Here is a 19,371-nt window from a genome sequence, read left to right as displayed (position 1 = left end):
CTGGGGGGTTATACAAGAAAAAAGTTGAATGTCTAATATTCGATCGAATGGTTCCGACCCGAAAATTCTCTGTGAAAAAACTCTGTGTCAGGAAGGCAATTTACATCTCCAAATGGCTCAACGCACCTCTGCCATTGACTTGTACATGAACGTGACAGGTTTAGGTGGTGAATATTCAAATTAGGACTGTTTCCATGGTGGAGGTGTGATAAATCTCACATTGAAATAGGGGGATTAAAATTCAAATATGTGAATTTTAAAACTCAAAAATTCTAATTTACTATTCGACCTGAAGTGTGGGTAACAAGAATGTCCTCATGTGAGTGGCCAGATTTACATTTGACACTGATCTGTTGACTGGATTACCTGCACTATACAAATTTGGATCTTTCTGTATCTGATGAACCAATATTCCAATGTCACCCTAGTGACCAGCCACCAGCACGTCAGGCTTCTATAAAACACAGAGGAAGAAACAAGAGCTGCAATTATGTTAAAACTGCTTCCTCTTATAAATGCCTTCACTTTCACTTTGTAGGACTTTTTGGCCTTAGAAAACCCACTTGAAAAGCACTGGAGACTGAACGGCGGGTGTTTGTGCTACAGATTAAAGAGGCCTCTGGACATGAAAGCCAGTGAAATAAAACCAGGAATTCCACTTCAAAGTATTACAGGTACAGGACAGGGAAAAAACCTCATCATGCTACTGAAATAATCGTTACATCCTCCAAGTCATGTGATTAAAGGGAAACTAAATCGAAAACACGGATGGATATTCTTTCCTTGATGGCGCGTGACACTGCATCTGCTATTTTTCAGGCGGCTGCAGAAACTTTAATAAAATATCAATTTCTGGCTGTGACTATTGATTAAAAATGATTAATGAAAGTACGGATGCACCAAATCCAGGATTCGGTTCGGGATTCAGGCAGAATTTTTAGCAGGATTCGGAATCCTTCTGCCCGGCCAAAGCGAATCTGAATCCTAATTAGCGTATGCAAATTCAGTGGCGGAGAGGGAAATCGCATGATTTTTTGTCACAAAACAAGGAAGTAAAAAATGTTCGGTATCCGGCCGATGTTTCGCGAAGGATTTGTGGGTTCGGCTGAATCCAAAGTAGTGGATTTGGTGCATCCCTAAATGAAAGGAATTACATGTATGATGAGTGGGGAAACAAAGTATAAAGGGTTAGATAACGTGAAACTGCAGTGATCCCAGTTCTACTGGGCTTCTAAGAGCAACCATCACTGTGCGGGTAAGCTTGCCTTGCTTTTTGGCACCTGTTGGGTTAGGGTTAGTTGGAAGTGGCCCCAGGAGATGTGTTCAGATTAGGGTTTCCCTTCAGCTCCATCCAGCTATAGAGATAACTGGGTATTTGGCTCAGACAGGGAACAAAGCAGATCTTTATTAGGATACACAGCAGCCTTTCAGTACAGAGGGGTCACAGTTTATTGCATTTCTCATACCTGCCTCCCCAGTAGCTAAATGAAAGGCCAAGTAGAGGAAGCCAAGGAAGCCATACATCAAACCCTCAGACACAAGGAAACTATAAACCTTCAAAGCACAATTTGTATTGTGACTCCCAATGAGTGGGCTCTGCTCAGACACAACACTACAAAGAATGCGATTACTAAGCAGAACTTTATTATTTCAAGCACAGTGTTACTATTACTAACAAACACATATCCGTCCTCTAATCCAATGCCGTGCAATTCAGGATCTTACATTTTCCTTATGATTTCCCCACTGAATGTAAAAGTCATTGTAAAGACAATAATGGCCATTGGCAAGTATTGCACTTTAACGTCCCAAAATAAACAAGAAACCTTTAGGGCCGTGCCTCCGAAGTGATCTATAGCCGAATGCTTGCAGGATACCCAATATAGGTTTCCAATGACTATGAAGATTTTCATTCATCCAGGTCAAGGTATATCTAGTATAGGTCAATCTAAAAACAACTGGACTTGCTGGACTTTACTCAGCAAGTCCAGTTGTTTTTAGATTGACCTATACTAGATATAGGTTTCCAATGGGAATTGTCTATGTGGTTTAGCCCATAGAATACAGTTAATCCTGTTTTGTTTCTTATAGGAACAAGGAATGCATAGTGAATATAAATATGCAACCTGGAGCTTGTAGTAGCCATTACTGCAGTGTAATATGAACTTTAAGACCCCCTTTCCCAGTATGGGGGGTATCAAGCAAACATGTTAATTAGCATTTCAATATAATATATAAAGGTATGGAACCTGTTATCCAGAATGCTCGGGACATGGGGTTTTCCATATAACAGATCTTTCCATAATTATATGGAAAAAATATACATCCAAACCCAATACATCAAATAAGAAAAATATTTTTTTTTTTTATTATTTATTTGATGTATTGGGATGCTACCTTCATATGGGAAGTGAGTGATGGGCCGGGGGCAAGATGATAGCATTAAGGGGTGGGGAGGATGATTTTGGGGCAGGAGAGTCCCATTTGGAGGCTGCCCATTATTTCCCAAAAGCAGGGCAGAGTCCTGTGAGGGTTTCAGACTGTCAGACCATAATAAAGATGACCATACACTATAAGGTCACCAAATGAGCCGATCTTTCCCCCCTTATGCCGACAAAAAGCAGGTCGATATCAGGCTAATCCAATCGCTCGGCACTGGGGCCATTGTGTAGTACAGATCTTATCTGTTATCTGTTGTTTATCCTGTGCTATATCTCCTTTTTCAGCTTTGAATGGCTGCCAGTTTATATAAACTATTGTAGTGCCTCAAGTTAATAAAAAGCATTGGGAGCAAAAGGATATTTGTTCTATATCCAATGTTCCATTTCACTACGATTCATTTAAACTGTATCGAGAGAAGCTAAAGGCCCCCCCCACCCAGAAATTCCTGTTATTTTTGCCTATTATGGGGAGACAATGCCACGACGCCAGAATGCGCACACTGGGGGGTGTGACTGCAGGTGAAGAAAATGAAGCAAATCAGGGATAATCCCCAAAAAGATAATTGTCGGAGGGACCAGGAATGTAAATTAGCAACAAGCATTTAAGCGATGCCAGTAATTAGGGTGTCAGCTCGTTTGTGATTGTAACCACTAAAGGCTCATCCTGCAACCCTTAGGGCTCTTACTGATGAGCGGTTGAAGCTGCGCTCCCCTGTGTTCCGTTTTTCTGCGTTCAGCAACAGGAGAGCGCAGGAATAGACGCATTAAGTTCTTTTCAATGGGACTGTTCTCACACAGGCGCATGTAGGTGCCGAACACAGGAAAAATGCAGCATGTTGTGTCTCAGAAACAATAGAATTCTCCCTGTAGCTAACAATTCAGCAGTAAACACTGATCTATGTTCGGGAGCCTAGCAGACCCTGATGAGCGGAAAATGCCACTAGGACCCCGCAGCATGAAGTTGGTGGGCGCTTTACATTTGAATGTGGCTCACTGGTAAAAAAGGTTGGGGGCCCCTGTATTAGATAAATATATATATAGTGTTATATGTAGCCATAGACACTGCCTGAAGTTATCTACATAAATCCCCAGATCATTGTCAATTAAGGATACCTCCAACATCGAATATCGAGGGTTAATTAAAGTTAGATTTGAAGTCAAAGGTCGAAGTAGCCCATTCGGTGGTCGAAGTAGCCATATTCGACCATTCGAAATTCAAACTTTTTTTCCCTCTATTCCTTCACTCGAACTAAGTAAATGGGCCCCTTAGTGTATAAATCATTCATTTTCCAGTTTGCTGCCTAATTTCGTCAAATCGTTCTGCAAAGTCGCAGCATTCTGCATAATCAGCAAACATAGAAACAGTACTTCCAAGTGAAAAAGCAAAGGACCGACCCCTGCGGCACTCCACTACACAGGTCCAATTAGAAAAGGTTCAATTTAACCAGTGTAATCTATCCTTCAGCCAGTTCTCTATCCAAGTACAAATACTATGTTTCAATATTTCTTCATGTAATCAGTAACCTTCTGTGTGATACTGCTTTAACAAAACTCTAAGTAGATCACATCCACTGCCATCCCAGAGTTGAAGTTCCTGCTCCCATGCTCATAAAAGGCAAAATCTGTTAGCATTGTTAAACTCATAGCATTGTTATGGAACACGAGGAAGCACTCGCAACTGCCACCTCAGCCTCCACTTCCTTTTACTTGGATGGGATAAGAGATGTTTTTCAGCAAGAATATGTTCACTTGAATGGTTATAGGCTGAAAAGCACCAATTCCCAGGCGTTGCCATGCCTGAATAGAAAGCAGCAGCACCTAAACACCGGAGAATAATTTGCACCATGTGCCATCATAGTTGGACTCATTCCAAGAAAACGAAACTGTTCTATTCCTACAGCAGGACATTACAGACTCCTGAACTGAAAGACAAAGGTGCGGTCTCTCAGCTGGCAGAACATAAAGGCAAACAATCTCACATCTGCACCTCTAACCATGTTCCAAAACATCCCTTATGTGTTACAACACGTCTGCTAGTAAACAAACTGGAATTTTAGGCTTAGTTACCCCATAGGTCACAGGCCAGCAAACATATCACAGAGATCACAATATATAAATATATTATTTACAACATTCCTTTGAGATCAGCAGATTACTGCCATTGGGTTTTGTTACACCTGATCCTCCCAATGGAACAGCTGCAGCCTGTAGGGCTTAACATACAGTACCTGCCATTATGGAGGTTTCTGCAGCTGGGTTATAGTATTATTGAAACAGAACCTGGCAAAAGCCCACGCCCACAGGTGGAATTCTTGTTAAATCATCAACTGACAAAAACATCAACACCCCCCTCTCAATTACCTATTACTTGTTAGACTATACTGCTATTAAAAAGAAAATATAACCTATTGATAAGGGCAGCCATGGAAGCAATATCCTCAGGAATGGAAGCAGGGACACAATTAAATAATAAGTCACAACATCAGAGCATTAAGTTAATGGGCAGCGTCCCGGAAGCACAAAGTTGGCCACAAAACTTATTTGTAAATCACCAAGATACAGCGCTATACAATAAGTGAGTGTATAAACTCAACATATATATTACATACAAAAATGCTGCCGATAGCTTATTGTCTGCCCACCTAGGTTATCACTCGTTCACTGTAATGGATTAAAACGTAACTTTTATTAAATTAATTAGAATCGGTATGTCTAAAAAATTAGCTTAAAAACTCATGTAGGAAGTGGCGTTAAAGGAACAGTGGATGGGGACCAGTATATAACAACTCCCACGTTTGCTGTTATAGTTGTTAGAGTTGGATCTGACCCTCCGTTTGTGTGAACCGCTATAGTATCTCAGCGGTAGCAGGCAATGCCATTAGGAGGTTTATCGTTTATCTACCCATTCAGGTTAGACCTCAATTCTCTCATCTCAATAAAATACTTCTGTTGTGGGTATCAGGGTTGAGATTGCTTTATAAACCGCTATACTGTTGGAGCCCTAATGGGTAGTGCTGCTAGGAGGTCTCTTGCTAGTCTATTCACTTGGGTTGGATACCCCGTTGCCTCCCACCACCAGCATATTGCCCTCCTGACCATTCATTTCCCCAAGTTCCGACGCCCTGCCTACAGAAACGAAAAGAAGAGAGAGTGTGCCTGACGCACGTTTCACTCAGTATACCCGAGCTTTGTCAAAGGCTGATCTGTATGGCTGGCTTAACAGTATGTATAAAGTACCCAGTAGGATATGTAATATACAGCAATGGGTGCCATATTGGGCTCTGGCACTGACAGGGAAAGCACAGTTGCAATTACACAATTACAGATAAAAGTCAAGTAAACAACGTCTATGGCAAATAGGAACTTATAAGTACAGAAAGTGCAAGAGAACTTTTGGGCCCAAGGAGCCCAAAAGGTGAAACTGGCACAACAAGCGTCACCAACATCTGGCCTGCAATTCTGACTGTCGGACTGTGCACTGCAGTAAACTGCCATCTCTATATTGTCTGCTGGAGCTTCCCAACATCTACTGAAATGAGAGAACCAGTGAGTGGTGCCACAAACACTTCTGACAAAGAATTTGTGTCCATGCAAACACGGAGTAACAAGAATGAAGGAAAATAACTCTAAGGAGCCAACTTTCCTCCCAATTAATGATACACCACTCACCTCTGTTTTCTTTGGGAAAGGTGTGGAACAAGTAAGGACTCATCACACAAAGCCCCAAAGCTTGCACGGCATCACGCAAAGACAGATCTATCGATGACCAACGACGAGCCACAATGAATTCTAGCAGAACAGAACGTAGGGATTTGTCATGCAAATACCAGACCTCCATGCAGAGCAGAATACACATTCACACATTAAATATCCACCCACTTAGCGGGAAGTCAAGACGACATTAAACTGAGTGTTTGGTTTGGACTAAATATGGAGTCTCCAACTCTTACCAAGAGCTAATGAGCCGAGTATCAGCATTTCCTTGCATGGAAGCCACAGGAATTCAGCCCTAGTCCATGGCTGATAAATCCAACGGATGCCACTGAAATTCACACCCTGCACTCCTCACGCTCATTGTCCCAGCACTCGCAACACCCACAGTGACAAAAACATTGTATGTATTATAATAGGCATCTGTCAGCTGTGATGGTGTAAGGAGTAGAAAAATGGCAGGGAATATATATGCCAAGTGTTTCAGTTGAAAGGGAAACGGTCATTAGAACATAAAGTTTCCACATGTCTATGGTTGGGTAATTTCCCAAATATATGGCTCTAAATATATACATATATATAAAAACCCCAGAACTGCAATGTAAACCTATGTTTTCATACAAATCTGAAAGTCCCTTTCACTGCCCCTGAAGCAACACAACACCACATAATTGTAGAAAAAAAAATAAAAAAGCTTTACATAATGAGGATGGGTCGTTTTGCATGTTTGTATGTCATACTTGTCTGATGAGGTTGCAAGACTATCGTTGCCAATTTAGCCAACCAGTGTGTGGACCATCTTTTGTTCAATATACTTCACCCCTTTCCTCGCTGATCTGGGTGGAATGCAGCCCCCCACTATTTTAGGTCAAGGCCTTGAGCAGTTTCCAGGCTCTCTCTCTGCAGACACCCCCAATGTTGCAGGTTCTGAAAGAAAAACTCAGACTGACAGAACATTAACCACTGGAAAATGCAGCTGTTTTTTCTCGCTTACCTTTTGTCTCCATTCCTAGTGGGGGTTCATTGACTTTTCCCGATGAGTCTTCTCTAGAAGGGCTTCTTACACAAGCCTCGTTCTCCTTGGGTGAGGCAGAAATGGCCTGAAGAAACTGTCTATGATCCTGGAACTTTGGAGGATGAGTTTTGGTGCTTTGAGGACTTTTATCCCCTGATCCATCCATTGGGATATTTTCTGTCCTGCTTGTAATTGTTTGCCTTGGTGGGTGCCCATCCCCTGCTTCTCCAGCCTCCTGGACTGTATCATGTACAGCTACCTTCTCTGCAACCAAATCAGAGAATCACTGGCCAGCAAATCCACTCTGTAGCCATTTTCAGTCTTGCCAACAGCTTTTGCTATGAGCTTTACTCCTGCTACATTGGTCTGAAATGCAATAATGGAGTCTCTGTCCCACTTCCCTCTGACATGTTTCACACGTGGGAACAAACAATAAAGCTGGCCATACATGGGCCGATAACAGCTGCAGACAGACCGAGTCGGCAGCTTATTTGCTTGTGTGTGGGGCCCTCAGACGGGCTTCCCCAATCTATATCTTGCCGAAAGTCGGCCAGATGTCTATCTGGCAGAGGTAAAAATCCTGATGACCACATCTCTTTGTTGATGCGGCCCCGCGATCCAACCGCCCATATACCTGTCGTTATGATCTGAATGTTGGGCCCTAGGGCCCATTACCGGATCAGCCCAATATTGCCCACATCAAGGTGGACATATCGAAGAAAGATCCGCTCGTTTGGCGACATCACCAAACCAGCAGATCGCTCTATGTATGACCACCTTTAGTTACAAAGAAAAGGCAGCGAGTAAATTAAATGAAAGGGGGAATGGACAGGTCTGACTTCTGCTTCAAGGGCACCTACTGTCAAATATTCTGCAAAGTAACACATTTAGATCCTGACCATTGTGAAGAATACCCTTACTGAGATCCTGCGTTAGCAATGTATTCGGATCACTGTGGCTCCCCCTGAAATGGCCCCAGATATCAAAATTACCCAAGGACTACTTTTATAATTCAGTAAAAACATTATTAGATTAACGTTTCCTTGCAGAAGTTAGTCAGTTTGGCTGGTTTTGCTTCTAATTAGGATTTAGGGATGCACCGAATCCAGGATTCGGCCAGGATTCTGCCTTTTTCTGCCCGACTGAACCGAATCCCTAATTTGCAAATTAGGGACGGGGAGTGAAATTGCGTGACTTTTTGTCACAAAACAAGGAAGTAAAAAAGGTTACCCCCTTCCCACCCCTAATTTGCATATGCAAATTAGGATTTGGATTCGATTTGGTATTCGGCCGAATCTTTCGCAAAGGATTCGGGGGTTCGGCCGAATCCAAAATAGTGGATTCGGTGCATCCCTATTAGGATTAATTATATTTTAGTTGGGATCAAGTACAAGCTACTGTTTTATTATTACACAGAAAAAGGAAATCATTTTTATTTGGATTATTTGCTTAAAATGGAGTCTATGGGGCAAATTCACTAAGATTCGTAGTTGCGCCGCTTCGCTGCACTTCGCCAGGCGTGGTTTCGCCAGCGCTCCGCAAATTCACTAAAATCCGAAGTTGCGCACAGGGGTAGAGTAAGGTTGCGAAGTTGCGCTAGCGTTGATTCGCTAAGTGAAGCGAAGTTACGCTAGCGAAGGTTAATTTGCATACGGCGCCAAATTCAAATTTCAATGTAGGAATACGTATCAGCACTACAAATGCCTAGAAAACCTTCAAAACATCAAATAAAAATTTTATTTTGCCCTACACATGTGCCCACTGTCTAGGTAAGTTGCCATGAGTCAGGAAATGTAGGGGGGAAGGAGGGGAGCCCCAAAAAAAAATTCGATCTTTTTCAGCCTATCACCCATAATGTAGAAAACACGCCAGCGTTTTTTGGGACTTAGAAAAAAATTTGACTTTTTTTGAAGCAATCCCTATCTACTCTATTGCGCTTCGCCTGGTCTGAGGTGGCGAAGGAAGTCTAGCGTAAAAGGTAGCGTTCAGTACACTGCGCGCGTTAGTGAATTTGCGTAGTTACGTCCGTAGCGAAAATTCGCCAGCGTTCGGCGCTTAGTGAATTTGCCCCTATGGGAGCTTTCTGGATAAAGGATTTCCACATAACGGATCCCATGCCTGTATATGCAAAATCAATTTACTATATTTTAGTGTTTCTCCTTATGCTTCCCCTGTCAGTTGATCGGCACAAATGAGACAGATTGTAAGGAATATTTTGCTAGAGCTGACAGCCACTAATAATTATGTTGCCGATAGGAGGAAAGAACAGAGATTTCATTATTTCGAAAGATTAACTTCTCTGAATGTGGCTTAGTGCAACCTGTCAGCGAGGGGGAAAACATCTCTGAAATGAAAGACTGCTAAATGACTTTATTCTGTCTGAAACCAGAAGCCTCCCTCCCTCACTCTGTGTTTTACCTCTTTAGCATCAGTGTGGGTCCAGGGGGGCTGCATTGTTAGTCAATACTAGAAGAGCCGGGTTTCCTTTATAAAAATGGAAAATCGGCAAGTAAAATTTTCAGAGGTCCCTTTTTTGCTGCCACCTGATGCAAAGATCTCACCTTACCTCATAGCAGGAGCAGCCAAAATTGTCCCGTTTCACTTTGCCGAAAAATTGTAAATTTGCGAAAACGGTGAAAAAGTTGCGAAACACTAATTTTGACGCCCTTGTCAATTCTGATGCCGGTGTTAAAGTCAATGAGCGTCTGAATAATGTTGACGCATGGCAGGTTGGACGTGAGCGACTTTTCTGATGCATGTCCAAGATTTTTTGATGTGAATTTTCGCACATTTATTCGCCACCGGTGAAACGCGGAAATTCGCTGCAAATTTGCGACTACCAAAATTATTTGCCCATCACTAAAATTCACTCCTGTCATTTCTCTGAAACAGATGCTCCTCAATAAATAAATACTAAATCGCTAGAAGGACTGCGGTAAATAACTGCCACTAAAGCAGCCCAATGATAAAAAACAAAGTAACCATGGCATAAAATCTAAATATTTGCATGTCATCAACACTTCAAACAAAATCCATGATGGTGAGCTCCTGTGACAACTTTGAATGCCTTAAACATGACTGTTATAGAGATTCTGAAAGGTTAGACTGGTGCACTAAGTTCAGTATATAACATTTCTACCCATAATTGTTTTGAGGGTTTTGTTCTCCTTTAAAGAAGAAGGAAAGGTTAAAATTAAATAAGCTCTATCAGAAAGATCTATATAAATACATCAGTAGACCCTCAAAGTAATGCTGCGCTGAGTCCTCTGTCAAAACAAACAGCACATTTCTTTCCTTCTATTGTGTACTCATGGGCTTCTGTATCAGACTAACTGTTTTCAGCTTAAACCTCCAGGGCTAGGGCTTGAGCATGCTCAGTTTGTTCCTCTCCCTCTCCCATTCCCAGCTACTATCCTAAAAAAGCAGAGAGAACTTCTAGAGCTGTTTACTCAGGTATGGTAAAAGATTCTACAGAATAAATATAGTGTTATAGCTTGTACTATTGTGGCTAATCTATTGGCAATAAACTTTAACTTTAATTCTACTTTAATGTCATTTTCAGATCTCTATTTTCCCAAAATAAAACTAAGAGTGTTTCATGTTTCAGCAACTTGCATAGCACTCTATCAACTGAAACACCCACTGAGGCAACCACTTAAATGACATTGTAATCTCCACTGGGAATGAAGTGGATAGGCTCTGTAGAGCGCTGTATAATAAATCTAGATAGCTTGACAGACAAACAGAGTATAATAATATACGTGAGATGTAGCAGGCATAGAATAAAGTGCATATACAACTCCTGCAGACAAGCTTCACTGCACAAACATTGTTCATTCTCTGCATTGGGCCTTTGCAGCTCATTCTCTAATGAGAGAATTCACACACATGCACACCAGGGTCAGATTCAGCAGAATTCATTTAGTCTATATCAATTAAAGCTATGTGCAGGGTTTATTCTGGAACCAGGGGTTTCTCTTTCACACCAGAAAATCTTTGGTTATTGGTAAGAATAAGGAACTACTGGACAAATAAACTCTTCCACTAATCCAATGACAATGGCACATTGTAACTCTTCAGAGAGGGGACAACTGAAACTCACAGAGGTGTGAAATCTGTGTAGTTACTGTGATAGGATTATCCGATGTGTCATGCAACTCCTAGATTCAGGTGTTACTCGTGAGAGTTGCATGAATGGATGTGAAAGATGTTAGAACAGCATTGTATGTAGCAGACAAGTGGTGTCGAAGGCCCCCTGTAGTTAAAGGACCAGTAACATAAATTTTTTTTAAAAAAATTCATTAGTATACAACTAAAAAAAAACACGGAGGACAAATTAAACTTTGAAATCGGTAAGTCTTTATTAAGAAATAACTTACCAAAACTCCGCTTCCGCTCCTCTTCAGAAAAGGCGACAGGGCGACGATCCATCATGCGACGCTCGATTTCTCCTCCCTGGCTATCTCCTATAAGGAAGGTAGGGAGGAGAAATTGAGAGCCGCACCATGGATCGCCTTTTCTGAAGAGAAGAGTTTCATTAAGTTATTTCTTAATAAAGACTTCACGATTTCAACGTTTAATTTTCTTTGTGTTTTTTTTTTCGATGTATACTAATGAATTTTTATATAAAATAAATTGATGTTACTAGTCCTTTAAGGTGAGTCTGCAGTGCTAAAATCCTATAGATATGAGCAATGACACTTATTCTGGTTTTCATACTTGCCCTGACCTGCCGGCCGCATTCCCATGTAAATTCCCCAGATGTCACCGCACACACAGGCATTAATAGCATGTAAGCAATGTCTAATCAAACACATTCCCGTTTTAACGGTCACCACTGACACATACAGCATCTTTATATTAATGTTGTTTCAATAACAAAAGTCAAAACATTTCATTGTATTACATTTATTTTGACACAAAAAAATGCAGCAGAGTTGATTTTTTCTTACAAAATATTTAGCAAAGTACAGACACTTACAACTAACTGCTTGGTGGAACTATTTTTTAAATTAAAAAACTATCCAACCATGCCAAACCATCATCCTTGTATAAATGTGACCAGACATTTGTCGATAAAAGGAGAAAAACAAAGTAGTGGCTCCCTCCAGACTAAGTCAGTTGTTGGCCTGTGTATGGAGCCCTTGGGATGTAGGGTTTGAAAATCCTTGTGTGATGGTGCCCATAGGACTCAGTTTGATGTGATCTCTGGCCCCCGTGCCAGCGACTGGATTGTGCCAATTTTTGGCCCAGTATGTGAGTGGCCAAATCAGGCAGAGAACTAATGATCTGGTGATGAGCGGATGTCAATGTGTATAGCCAACTTGTCTTGCAGGCAGTACATATATAAGCAGGAGACTGGCACACATTAATATCCTTGCAGTGTGCTTGGACTATAGCTTGCAAGGGTTTGTGTACAAAGTGGAGGAACACAAAGTCATTTTGGGCAGGGCATGGTTATAAAAACTACTTTTTGACAGATACACCTTGTTGCAAATGTTCTTTGGGTCGGGTGCCATTTGGAAGCCTATGACCATTGCTGGTGATTGCTGTATTTAACAACATCTTTTTATTATTACTTTGCTCACACATGGTTACTCTTGTAAGGTGGGACATTGTGTATTTTAAATGTGTTACTTGGTGTGTTTCTTTATAAAGATTGTTATATTAACATTTAGCAATTGGTGCAGTGTTATTGTCTCTTTGTCTTTTATCTATAACCCCCCAAAAATGAAATCTAGACTGAGCAACATGAAGCAGAAATCTGCCCTTTTTGGACAAAGGTCTCACCATGTCCAAGAGGCAGTGTTAAAGTTTCAACCAACCTAAAAATTCCTGTCTTTTCTATAAACAAATCCAGCCTGCCACTTTTTTATGCTCATTTATTATTACATTTTCCCAAAAATTAGCTTTGCGTAAAAAAAAAATAAGATTTTCACATTTGTTTCGGATTTTTACCCGGTTTCTTATGCTTTTTGCCCGAAAACTTTGTGGTATTGCAAGAAACCCAACACACATCAAAAAATCATTGGGACTTCACCCATTGACTTATATGCAAAAAAAATAGTCATTTTTTAAAAGTCCAATTTTTATAAATAAAAAAAAAAAAAATCACATATTTTTCGGGATTTTTGCAATCAGAGTTTAGTAAATAACCCTCTTGGTGCTTGGATTCATCTTGTATGCCAAAAAAAGAATTTTCATAAATAAACTCAAGTATGACAGACCCAGGCACACTCATTCTGCGTGTTAGTGGCACCCCCTTGAGGTCAACAGCTGCCATAAAGCAATTCCTCACTTTACTGTAATCACCACACTCACGTTGCTATTGCTGTGGCATTCTGGGCAAAATGATTGAGAGTAAAAGAATCAATAATCCATATTTGTGTAGAAATCGGAACTTCTTATTTTTAGGGATGCACCGAATCAACTATTTTGGATTTGGCCGAACCCCTGAATCCTTAGCTAAAGATTAGGCCGAATACTGAACTGAATACGCTTATGCAAATTAGGGGTGGGAAGGAAAATGTCAGGTAATTGTCAGCCAGAAATATTTATTTCAAGAGAACTGCTTTCTTACCTGATTCAGAGCTGCTCCTCTTTATCTTGCTTTTTACTTTTGGGGAGAAGCAATAGCCCTTATCGAGCAGATATTTACCCACATGTTCACCTGGAAAACACAAACATCCAATGAAAAGCTCTGATCTGGATCAGTTGATCACTGAGCCCAAAAATAAATTAAGAGATTGTGAAATGATTGGCTGTGAGTGTAAGAGCTGTAGAATAATTAGGGGCCAATTCAATACCTCTGGGAAGAATTATCGCCGAGTCTTCATGACTTATTTTACATTATGTAATAAAATCAATCAAGTCACTATTATAATTTCTCTTGGTTGTTCAATGGAAATATTAAAGGTGAAGTTAAATCTCTTGTTTTTATTCTCTAGTTTGTATAGAAAAGAGAGACTGGTCTTGCAGGTTCAGTCTTGCCTAAGCCTCTGTTGTTCTTGACCCTCTGGCCAGGCTTCTTTGCCCCGTCCCACAGATCTTCAGTAGAGTTATAATCATTACAATGGCTCAGCAAACAGTTTAATATAGTTACACAATATCAAGGGTGGGGGGGGGCAAAGAAAGTAAATAATGGTCAGTAATGGAATTTACACGCATATTTTACAGCCCCTCCTAATTTACTCATAGGCTGTACAGAGAGATGCCATACAATTATGCTGGGATTAGGATTCTGCATGAACATTAATTTATGCATGTGCCCTAACATTGAATACATGTATGAGACCTGTTATCCAGAATGCTCAGGACCTGGGGTTTTCCGGATAACTGATCTTACTGTAATTTGGATCTTCATACCTTAAGTCTACTAGAAAATCATATAAACAGTAAATAAAGCCAATAGGCTTCCAATAAGGATTAATTATATCTTAGTTGGGATCAAGTACAAGCGACTGTTTTATTATTACACAGAAAAAGGAAATCATTTTAAAAATTTGGATTGTTTAATTATAATGGAGTCTATGGGAGACGGCCTTTCCGTAATTCTGAGCTTTCTGGATAACGGATCCCTATGTCTGTACTCTGTTTGGTTTATGTTCATAACCAGTGTATATAAAACAAGTGGTCCAATAACTGATCATTCTGTGTAACTCTCAAAGCAATTTTAAACTAATGGCACATTTAAGTTCACACAAAGCCTCAAGGCTAGAAGATTAAAGAAAGCAGTGTGATTACTGGGGAATTCACTCCAATATGAAAGCAAGTAGCTTCCTCTTATTCAAGCACATAAGCCACTGTGGGGTCTGCTGTATGGTAGTTACAACACTCACACAAATGTTTTATTTTTCTTTTAAAAGATAAGTAATTCCTCTGATAAGGCAACACCCACCATTTTTTGGGTAAAACAAGGCAAAAATAAGGGGAATAAAGAGAGAATGGCACATGGGAATAAAGAGAGAATAAAGAGAGAATGGCACATGGGAATAAGAGGGAATAAAGAGAGAATGGCACATGGGAATAAGAGGGAATAAAGAGAGAATGGCACATGGGAATAAGAGGGAATAAAGAGAGAATGGCACATGGGAATAAAGAGAGAATGGCACATGGGAATAAAGGGGAATAAAGAGAGAATGGTACATGGGAATAAAGGGGAATAAAGAGAGAATGGCACATGGGAATAAAGAGAGAATAAAGAGAGAATGGCACATGGGAATAAGAGGGAATAAAGAGAGAATGGCACATGGGAATAAAGAGAGAATAAAGAGAGAATGGCACATGGGAATAAAGAGAGAATGGCACATGGGAATAAAGAGAGAATGGTACATGGGAATAAAGGGGAATAAAGAGAGAATGGCACATGGGAATAAAGAGAGAATAAAGAGAGAATGGCACATGGGAATAAGAGGGAATAAAGAGAGAATGGCACATGGGAATAAAGAGAGAATAAAGAGAGAATGGCACATGGGAATAAGGGGAATAAAGAGAGAATGGCACATGGGAATAAAGAGAGAATAAAGAGAGAATGGCACATGGGAATAAAGAGAGAATAAAGAGAGAATGGCACATGGGAATAAGGGGAATAAAGAGAGAATGGCACATGGGAATAAAGAGAGAATAAAGAGAGAATGGCACATGGGAATAAAGGGGAATAAAGAGAGAATGGCACATGGGAATAAAGAGAGAATAAAGAGAGAATGGCACATGGGAATAAAGGGGAATAAAGAGAGAATGGCACATGGGAATAAAGGGGAATAAAGAGAGAATGGCACATGGGAATAAAGAGAGAATAAAGAGAGAATGGCACATGGGAATAAAGGGGAATAAAGAGAGAATGGCACATGGGAATAAATTGGTGGCATAACACACATTCCCAGTTTTGCCTCTGGTATCAGTAAATAGAGGGGGAGTTAAGACATAAAATATTAACCAATCAGCATTTTGTTTTCACTATTCTTCGCACACGTGACTGCCAGGGCTAATTGCTGATTGGTTCGTCTGGGTTAAAGGTACAGTCACTGCAGTTCGGTGGCAGATACAGATGCGGAGTCGGTGCTGCACGTGGTCTCTCTTCTGTCTCACACACAAACCCTCAGCACTCAGGGAAATAAAGAGTTGGCCCCGCACAGTTTATTAAAAGGCAATAATTGCACTGTGTCACTCGTGCCCAGGGATGTGAGATCTCTCGTGACCGACTCACACGTATTAGGGCTGGAAATTCGCAGCGCTCTATTAATATCCTGCGGGGATAAAGTTAATCCGCATTCGCGCTCTGTCACCTGTAGGGGCGGAGAAAGGTGTGCTCTGACGTCACGGTGAGGCCGACGGGGATTGGCTGTACGCGGTGCGGCGGCCATCTTTATTTATGTGTCAGACAGTTTTGCTCCGATGGATCCGCAGTGAGAGGCCGAGCCGGGAGAGTAGATTCCCCGAGGGGGGAAACAGGAAAGGAAATTCCGCAGGTAACGGACGCTCGGCGGGTTTATGGCGAGATTGTGTGGCCTTTTGTGTGAGTGAGACACCGTAAGTCACTGAGTGTGACAGACACTAGCGCTCACTGTGTGTAAATGGAACTGGGAATTGTGCCGCGGTGTATTGGGTCCGACCACTGCTGAATACAGGGGTGTCTGTACAGGAAGTGTGAGCGGGAAAGCAGAAGCACTGGGGGGTCACTAGACTCGGATCCCTGTATCACCTGCTAATGGCACATTCCATAGTCAGTGTCTATCCCTTGGCTCCCCCGCACTTGGTCCAGTCCAGCCTGTGCGTGTGTATATATATGTGTGTGTGAGAGAAACTAGCGGCTCAGTCTCAGAGTGAAGTGTAAAAGTGTCACATGTACCTGAGGAACATCAGTGTCATTATATGAGGGGCCCCCCCACTGCAGCTTTATTTCTCCTTTATTTCAGGTCTTGTGGCAAATGCCAGAGGTTCTGCCCCAGACACTCCCTATGTATTGGGCCTGTGTGTATTTGTATTGTCAATCCCAGACCTGCTTTATAGTAATGACACACTGAATTCACTATTTTGGATTCGGCCGAACCACCCCGTCCTTTGCAAAAGATTCGGCCGATCCTAATTTACATATACACACGGGTGGGAAGGGGGAAAACATTTTTTACTTCGCTGCCCCTAATATCCCCAGGTGCAAATTTAGGATTTGGTTTGGCCGGGCAGAAAGATTCAGCCAAATCCTGGATTATGTGTATGGACTTTATAGCAGGTCTGGACTGGGAGTCAACACAGGCCCTGGCATTTCAGGTACACAGAGGCCCAAAGAGCCCCCAGCAGCCCACTAAATAGTGACTTTCTATGGGACCTTATAGCAGCCCCTCTGGCATTTGCCACAACCCACAGATTATCAGTCCGGACCTGCTTTATAGTTCTCCCCCCCCCAGCCCTGCTCACTTGTACACACAGCCCAACATTGTCTCCCTCATGAGTCTGTGCACTCAGAGACCCAAATATCCCTCCACCAGCCCACTAAATACTGACTGCCTATGGGACTTAGCAGCAGCCTCTCTGCCATTTACTAGAACCCACACATTGACAGTCTGCACCTGCCCCAGTGTCTCTTTAGGAGCTGGAGTTGGAGTCGGTGCATTTTTGGCCACTCCGACTCCAGATACCCAAAATTGCTTGCAACTTCAACTCCACAGCTCTGATTAATTAAATAGCGCCATCATTTCATGCAGATCTTGTATCCCTTCACTCTGTAAGCAGTTAACATATACAGACAACTAAAGCTATAAAAAAAGATTGCTAGGCGTAGGCCAGAAATTGCAATACATGCCATTGTTATTTTGGCTAACCATGATCAGATCTACTTTAAATATTTTCCTTTGTATTATTCTGCTTGGTATTCTCACATTTCTTCTTTCTGCCTTTAGAGAGTTGCAGTTAACCCAGTATGGAGGTTCCAGTCTTGGGGGAGCCGGACGGGGTTCTTCAGGGGACGCCACCCGAGAGTGATCAGATGAATGTTCAACCATATGAGCATAATGAACAGAATGCTGAGGAACCTGAAATCGCTCCAAAACCAAAAGTGGAATCTGTTTCTGTTGTGACTGAAGCAGATGAGATTATACATGGCAACCATCCCCAGGAGATTGTACTCAGCACTCCCGAACCTGTGGATTCCATACTGGAGGTACCAACAGCACCCCAACAAGACATCACTTCACAAGCATCTGATATGGATGGGCCTAAGGAACTGATAACAGAATATCGTCAGGATCTAGATATACCAGGATTAATAGAGGACTCTGTTAAAGACATAATCACAGGGAGTCATTTTGACACAGACTGCACTAAAGGTTTGCTCTCCAATATCCAAAGCTCATCTCCGCAGGAAAGTTTGTTGGAGGAAAACAAAGAAGAGCTCAGCAGCGCAGAATTTGATTTTAAAAGGCCAAATGGGCTGCACAAATCAGAACTGGCTCTTAATATGCTGGAAAAATGCGTCCAAGATAAATATCAACAGCAGGAACAGACCATATACAGGTAAGCCATGTTCATACCCAAGTGCAGGAGGAATGATATGTAACATGCTTTGGCTTTTTAGGCTATGGGCACACAGGTTGTTGGCTCTGGCTGTTGTCAGCCTGTGTATTTTTGCAAGCTGAGACAAGCAGATCTGCTCAGTGTCCCTACTCTTGACTTAAATCTGATCAGCCTGTGTGCGGTCACATAAAGCGGAGCTGAAGCTGAGATCAGTATTTGGACTGACCTCGGCCTGTGTTTGTGACTGCACACAGGCTGATCAGATTCAAATCAATGGAGTAACATAGTAAGGTTGAAAAAAGATGCACGCCCATCAAGTTCATACTTTTACGTTTATATATAACCTGCCTAACCGCTAGTTGATCTAGTGGAAGCGAAAATTTTGATAGGGTTACTTTGAAGGGACCTGAACATTGGGCACTGTTAGTGCTGAATCATCAGATACAGGTAGAATTCTATTGTTTTTGTATGTATATCTGACCATTCAGCTCTACACGTGTGTATTGAAATGAACGACCTTTCCTGGAAAGATGTTTTCCAGGAAAGATCGTAATTGTAAGGCTGAAGGCACATGAGCCCAGTTGCTGGAGAACCATTTTGTCCTGAAAAATTTCAAATGTGTCTCTTTTGGACAAAATTGACGGTTTCTAGTGAATTCTGACACTTCTTCACTGGCTATAAAATGTTGGTGACAAT

General features: G+C 41.6%; 1 protein-coding gene across 1 annotated transcript in view; it reads left to right on the top strand.

Moving 5' to 3' along the window:
- Window positions 1-16,495: 16,495 nt before the first annotated feature.
- LOC108697309 (coiled-coil domain-containing protein 186) overlaps window positions 16,496-19,371 on the top strand; it is a 42,786-nt gene continuing 39,910 nt past the window's right edge. The window contains exons 1-2 of the mRNA XM_018227234.2: window positions 16,496-16,634; window positions 18,063-18,675. Of these exons, the coding sequence (XP_018082723.1) occupies window positions 18,083-18,675 (593 nt within the window). The 5' untranslated portion in view covers window positions 16,496-16,634; window positions 18,063-18,082. The remainder of the gene's footprint in view (window positions 16,635-18,062; window positions 18,676-19,371) is intronic.

The sequence above is a fragment of the Xenopus laevis genome, chromosome 7S, assembly GCF_017654675.1.
Source record: "Xenopus laevis strain J_2021 chromosome 7S, Xenopus_laevis_v10.1, whole genome shotgun sequence".
Taxonomy (NCBI): domain Eukaryota; kingdom Metazoa; phylum Chordata; class Amphibia; order Anura; family Pipidae; genus Xenopus; species Xenopus laevis.
The sequence above is the reverse complement of the archived record's forward strand: the minus strand, read 5'-3'. Positions and strand labels throughout refer to the sequence as shown.